The 7,546-nt window shown below is 27.1% G+C and overlaps 1 protein-coding gene across 1 annotated transcript; it reads right to left on the reverse strand.

The window, feature by feature from the left end:
- LOC105643919 (uncharacterized) lies at window positions 1–1,234 on the reverse strand. Its single transcript, XM_012229162.3, has one exon. It carries the CDS (start codon window positions 1,181–1,183, stop codon window positions 83–85), a length of 1,101 nt encoding a protein of 366 aa, XP_012084552.2. The 5' UTR covers window positions 1,184–1,234; the 3' UTR covers window positions 1–82.
- Window positions 1,235–7,546: the final 6,312 nt, after the last annotated feature.

Here is a 7,546-nt window from a genome sequence, read left to right on the forward strand (position 1 = left end):
TTAAACAGAGACTCACAAAATAATTAACACATGAAATAAAACAAATATAAAATTCAAATTGAGAAAGACTCGACAATAATAATCAATGGGAGAAATTATGATACCAAGGTTTAATAATATCATATAGCGTTCCTGTGTCGCTTCCACCGGCAAAAAGTCCATGCATCTCTGGTTCACTAGCTCCAATTGCAATAGCTGGAGGAGGCATCCTTAGTCCCATGCCATTTCCACCATTATAATTATCAATGTTACCCTGATAAGGCTGCAACCCTAACCCAAAAGAATGTCCACTTATAGAGTTAATATTAGCATGAATAGACTGTTGTCTCATCTGAAAATGATTTCCACCACCACCCATATTGATATTACTCGAGACGAGACCCAGGCTAAAAGTATTACCAGTGGACCCGGTAGGAAACCCCGTATCACCACCATTGTAGGTGATATTATAGGCATATGGGTGGTGGTTCATCATGTCATTCTTAGCACCACTACTACCAGCAAGATTATCATTGTTATTGTTAATAATATCAAGATACCATTGATCGCATATCATAGTATCTCTAGGATTACTATTTCTGATATCTCCATCCCCAACACCATTAGCACTAGCAACATCGGTTAATTGGTGGCCCGGTTCTTGCATAGTAGGGCCCTCATTAGGAAGTGGAAGAGGAGGAGAAAAAGAGGTTGTAGGTGGAAGAGGAGGAAATTGTTGAAAATATTCAACTCTTTTTCTTAAATCTTTCATTTTCTCTCCTAATAACCAAATCAAAACCTGCAACTCATTAAACTCAAAATCATCAGCTCCATTACCTTTATGAAGTTTATTTATTAGATAACTCATCTCAACGTCTCTATTCTTTCTTTGATTCTTTCTTGATTGTGCTTGCACTTTGACCACTCTTTCTTTCAGGTAACTTTCCTGATTCATCATCTTTTTGCTCCGTTCAATTTTCGGCATGTTTTGATATCTCATCAATAGTTGTTCCACCAATAGTCGTGACGGCCAAAACATTGGTTCAGTCTCATCTGGGCTATAGATGATAGCAAATGCACTAACACCACATAAGGTTGTTAGTTCACTCACTTTCTTCAATAATCCTATTCTCCTTTTTTTGAGATTTGCTTTTCTTAATGCATCATTCACTATCCAAACTAGCTTAACCTTCTTTCTTGTCATTTTTGCTTTTGCTTATTATTGCTAGCAACTCTTTCTCTTTTGTTCTATATTTAACTAGATTAAGGAATATATAGCAAAAAGGAGTGATGTATATGGAAATAGTTGTACACAAAAGTGATAGAGCGTATAGAGCTATCTATACACCTAATCAATCAAAATAGTTTTTTTTTTTTATTTGAATGAGGGTATTTTAATCATTCACTAACAAAGACAAATTATTAAAATTTATTTTAAAAACATTTATAGATTTGCTTGGTGTATTAATAGACTCATATACGAGATATATATAATTCTTATCTATATTATTATACTCAAATTTATGTGAGGGCCACTTAAAATATTGTTATTATTATTGGGGTAAAAATGGGAAAGGACATATGATATTTTCAAAACCAAATTAGATTTTTAATGGCCTTTTGCATTTAGATTAACAAATCTACCTGTTTGGATTCGAAGATAATTATATTTTGGTAAGTCAATTATAGTGCATTGTTGTATATGGTAAGATATTTCATTATTATCTAATGATATTATTCTAACAATTTAGGGTGGATCAATATGAAATATGCCACTAATTATTCAATGGGTAAATTTGTGAATGTGAATTTATATTTGTATATGCACATATAATATAAAAAAATTAAAAAGTGATCCTCAAGGCCAAAGCCAAAACTAATATTAAAAGATTTATTATTGCTCATATTTTCAGATTTTATTTCTATATCTAATTCTGAGTTATTATTATCACCATTATAGTGATTTTATCTGTGATATTTTATTATTTGGGCAGCTATGCAGAAAGACTTGCATATATCCTCTTTAACATAAGGAAAAAAATTGAAAATGATCAGTTCGAACTTATATAAAAACCATGAGGTTGAACAGTGGCTATGAATAGCCATCAAGCAGAGCAAATAATCGCCTATGGCAATATTTTATTCTTTGTCAACTCAATCAGATAGTTCAAATGAAGATTGTGTTTTTTAATTGTTTGATACGTGGTTTATTATTAGACTTCATATACAAACATATAGAAATATATTTATATTTATCACATATTTTACATATAGAAATATATTGATATGTATCCCTTATCTGTATATAGTTTCGTCTTAATGAAATTTCTATCTTTTGAAAAAACTAATATTAAAAAATTTATTATTTCCTTTAGAAACCTTAAATTCTTTTTTTAAAGATTATTTTGTAGAGAATAATGTTATTATAATGTTATAACTCCTGCAGATTTAGAATTATAATACAACTATGAACTACAAGTCCATGAGGGCTCCTAAAATGGAGATAATGACAAAAACAATGTTGTTTAAAAATTATTTATCTATCTGTCATGAAATTGAAATATTTACAAATCTATCGTTTGTACTATCATGGATGGAAAATTATTGCATTAAAGCTATAATGTCAATTGGTAGTTTTAGTGCAACACAATAAGCTACTTGTACTATTTAATAGTCAATGAAAATTATTCAAAAGAACGAATAATAATTTTTATGTTGTGAAGAATCCACCAAATGAAGTAATGGTTTCGCTATATATATATATTCATCTAACCTCGTTTGAGGCAACTTTCTTGATTCATCTGCATCATTCATTATCCAAACCAACTTAACCTTTCTTTTTATCATTTTTGCTTTTGCTAGCCATAGCTAATAACCTTTTCTCTTTTGCTCTATTATTAGTTAGATTAATGCTCATAAAGCAAGAAAGACTAATGCATATGAAAATAGTTCTACATGAAAGTAGAAAGAGTTACCTACATGCAGTATATGAGGCTATTTATACACCAAATCAATAAAAAAAAAAAAAAAACTTTTATAGTTCAAATGAGGGTATTTTTACCATCCATTAGACAAAAAAAGATAAATCATTAATTTTTATAAAAGAAACCATTTATAGATTTGTTTGGTGTATGGATGAGTCCATCCATTGGGTGTAGGCACTTCGTATCTATAAAAAGTGTATATTATACTGAAATTTATGTGAGGGACATTTAAATTATTATTATTATTATTATTATTATTATTATTATTAGCATAAAAATGGGAAAGTACTAATGATATTTTGAAAAGTAAATTGGATGTTTAATAGCCTTATGCATTTAAAAAATCTAATAAAAGAATCTAATCAATTAGGGTTAGCCGTCTCTCTCTTGCTCTCTCGGTATAATTTTTTAGATTTTATTTTCTGAATCACTGTCGACAGTCTTCTTTGGTCGGCAGTGGTTTCTTTTCGTTCCTTTCTATCGTCTTTCTTTATTTCTTTCTAATAATTTCCAAACCTATGATCGTTTGGAATACAAATTGAATTTAGTCTCTCGGATCTGTAATAGTTGATAGATCTTGAGTGTTTTTAGTACTCTTTTAGTGGTATTATTAATTTCTCTCCTTTCATGAGGTTATTTCTTATTATTGAAGAGTTTTTACGTGGATCTTTTATTTCCCTTACAGTTCGAAATAGAAGATGTAAGGGAAATAAAAGATGAATTATTGGTTGCTTGTAGTTGGAGACTTCAGATTTTCAAATTCGGATGAGTTTTCTTTTATCAATAGAGCCTGGTAGTGCGACTTATTCCTCCATTTTAAATTTTGATATATTAAACTCTTTTATGTGTGTCAATTGTAACAAGATTTTGAAAAAATAATGTTTGGGACAATATTGCAGAAAGTTTATTTTGTCATTTTATTTGAAAATAGACTAGTTTTTACCCGAAAGATTAACCTCTTCTACTAAGATCATCTCTAAATAGAAGATTTCAATTTTCTATATTTGTGTTTCTTAATCTTTTGGAATATTACGATGTTCTCAACTTATATTCATTATTAATGAATTATCAAATTTTCAAAAAAAAAAAAAAATGTAATTGTTTATATTGGAATGTAACTGTATTTTGGTAAGTGAGGTATAGTTATTTGCTATATAAGGTAATATATTTAATTATTATTAAATGATATTATTCTAACAATTTGTGGCGCACCAATATGGTACATGCCACTTGTTATTTAAGGTGTGAATTTGTGCCATATGTGAATTTATATTTATATGTATAACTATAAGCCCATATCGGCAATCTGTAACGAGGAAAATAGTTTGTTGGTTCAAATAAAAATATTTTTGACCATTCACTGAAAAAAAAAAGTAATTAAAAAAAATGTTTACAAATTTACTTGGTGTATAATGTATGGATGGGTCCATATATCTTGTATAAGCAAATTCTTATGTATAAATAATTCTTATATGTGAAAAATAGTATATCTTATACTCAAATTTATGTGAAGCTACTAAAAAATATATTATTATTATTATTAGGGTAAAAATAGAAAAAGACGAATTGTATTTTCAAAATCAAGTTGGATTTTTAATAGGATTTTGCATTTTAGTTAACAAATCTACTATTTTAGATTTAAATGTAATGATATTTTGGCAAGTGAATTATATTCCTTTGTTGTATGCAATAAGATTTTTATTATTCTAGTAATTTAGGGAGGATCAATAAGATATTTGCCACTTGTTATTCAAAATGTGAATTTGTGCCGTACATAAATTTTTATATAGATATAATGTAAAAAATAAAATAAAATGTGGTCCTTAACGAGCCGAAGCCTAACCAAATATTAAACAATTTATAATTTCCTTTAGAAGTTTTAAATTCTTTCATTTTTAGATTTTTTTTTCGGAGAATTATATTATTATAGTGCTATAATTCAAGCTACCAAACCATTAAGAAAACTCTTAATTTTATGACTTGTTTTAATTCTATCTTAAATCTAACTTTCTTTTTCAAGTACTCCGAACTTCACATTCGTTACAATAGCACTCCAAATTCAAATTTTACCAGATTTAATGAATAAAAATTTATTTTTGTGGGATGTACAAATCTCTCTCACGGTCAAATTAACGCAAGGAATGGGTTAACCTCAGACATATTATTTCGAACTTCTCTCAACCCATCGCACGACTCCATCCCCTATATCCCCGATCACATTTTCGGTTATATCCAGTAAAAATAAACCAACAATCATCTTCTCATTCTCACAATTGTAACCCTTGATCAATTTCACTATTTAATCAATTTTCCTATGTGAAACGAAGAGAAGAAATTTTTGCATAAAATTTCACTTTAACTTTCGCGCCAAAAATCGGTGAGATAAGGATCAGTGAGATAGGATCGGTCTCCTTCTTCGCTCCTCTCTAGTGTTGATATGAATCAATTTTGAATTGCATACGGCTGTATGTTTTATAAAATTGATTTGACAATTGGATTTATCTTTTTTTTTTTCAGTATTATATTTCTCTAAAGTAGTATTTATTTATTAATTTCTCTATTTGAAATGATGTGTTTTGGGTTAATCCAATCCTTGGGTTAACTTGACCATGAGAGAAATTGTGGATTCCACAAAAAAAATATTTTTTATTCACTGAATCGAGTAGAATTTAAATCTGGAATATTATTGTAACTCATGTTCAAGTTCGGTATACCTAAAGAAGAAAGTTGATTCAGGGTAGAATTAAAACAATTCGCAAGCTGAGGATTTTTTTTAATGGTTCGGCTTAATTTAAGCAGATTTACAATTTAATACAACTACAAACTATAAGCTCATAAGGATAGTCCATAACAGAGACAACGTAAAAAAAAACATTGTTTTAAATTTGAAACTATTTAAAAATTTAATGTTTGTCCTCTGTTTTTTCAGGTAACTTTCTTGATTCATCTGCATCATCCTTGTCATTCTTGTTTTGACTTGCTATAACTAGAGCTAAAAGTGAAAGTGTTATCTAAAATTAATGTATGGAGCCATTTGTATACCAAATAAACCAAAAATAGTTTATTGATTTAAATGAAGATATCTTTGACCATTCACTAAAAAAAAATAACACAGTAAAATTTTCTTAGAAAAATATATTATAGATTTACTTAGTATATGGGTATGCTCATATAATCGGAGTAGGCAATTCTTATCCATAAAAGTCTATATTATACTCAAATTTATTGAGAGTCACTAAAAAAATATAATAATTATTATTAGGGTAAGATAGGAAAGGACAAATGATAATTTCAAAACAAAGTTGGATTTTTAATAGTCTTTTGCATTTATGTTAATAAATCTACTTGTTTAGATTCGAAGGTAATGATATTTTAGCAAGTGAATTATAGTTGTTTACTGTTCATGGTAAGATATATAATATTTATTTAATAATTATTCTAACAATTTAGGGTGGAGAATTTGATATATGACACTCGATGTTCAAAGTGTGAATTTATGCCATAAATGAATTTACACTTGTATATGCAAATATAATGTAAAAATAAAAAAAAATAAAAAGTGGTCCTTGTTGAGGTATGTTGTTAATCCCATATTGGTTAAACATACATTAACCAAATGCCATATAAGGAGGAGGGTAAACTAATATTTTGTGTAAAAGGTAAGCCCAACTCATTATAAATTCAAATATTAATATATTACTAATTGAATTTAATTAATTTGGTGTGTAAACCTTTTAAAGGCTTAAATTCTTAAAATATATATATAGTACAAATATATTTAGGTTTAATCGTTTTTTTTTAATTTATAAAGATTCACGAAAATAAAAATATATCCATTGCATATACTAACTACACGTAACACTCATCGCAAACCATGTGTAACTATGTATTGAATTTTTTTTTTTTTTTTTTTTTTTTGAGAATTAACTATGTTTTGAAGTTTAAATGCATTTTCATTTTATTTTTTGATTAAAATTTTAATTTTTAAATTAAACTATAAATCATTAAATTAAAAGGCCAAGTAATATATTTATTATTTAAATCAAAATTACATTAGAAAGTTTAATCCAATTCTAAATAAGAAATTTTCTTTTGTCCCATATATATATACGCACACTAATTTTTATGAACGTGTATTGCATATGTACTCGTTATATATATCCGTGATTTAATTCTTTTACATACAATATGTTATAAAAGTAGAAAAATTAATAAAATAAAAAAAAATTGTAAGTATAAATTATAACAACCGACACTTCAAAAGATAAAAAAATAAAATTTATTAGGAAAATAATTAAATCAATATATTTTAAAAAATTTGTAAGCACAAATAATAATAATTAGCACATTAAAAATTTTCTTTTATTTTGTTACTTTAATTTGTAGTTTCATAGATACAGAAATATGAAAAATATAATTTTTTTGACAAAATCAAAAAAAAATATAGAGCATATAACTTTATTAATATCATATTTATTGACATCTATAATATATAATATCAATATTTATCATTTAAGGCTTCGTTTGCTTTGGAAAATAACTCAATTCTACAAAATATTTTCCATAAAAATGTTTTCCTTGAA

Source organism: Jatropha curcas, chromosome 8 (assembly GCF_041381405.1).
Source record: "Jatropha curcas cultivar XTBG-Jc1 chromosome 8, XTBG_Jcur_1.0, whole genome shotgun sequence".
In the NCBI taxonomy this organism is placed as follows: domain Eukaryota; kingdom Viridiplantae; phylum Streptophyta; class Magnoliopsida; order Malpighiales; family Euphorbiaceae; genus Jatropha; species Jatropha curcas.

Coding starts and splice junctions, on each gene's coding strand:
- LOC105643919 (XM_012229162.3), bottom strand. CDS start 1,183: ATGACAAGAAAGAAGGTTAAGCTAGTTTGGATAGTGAATGATGCATTA.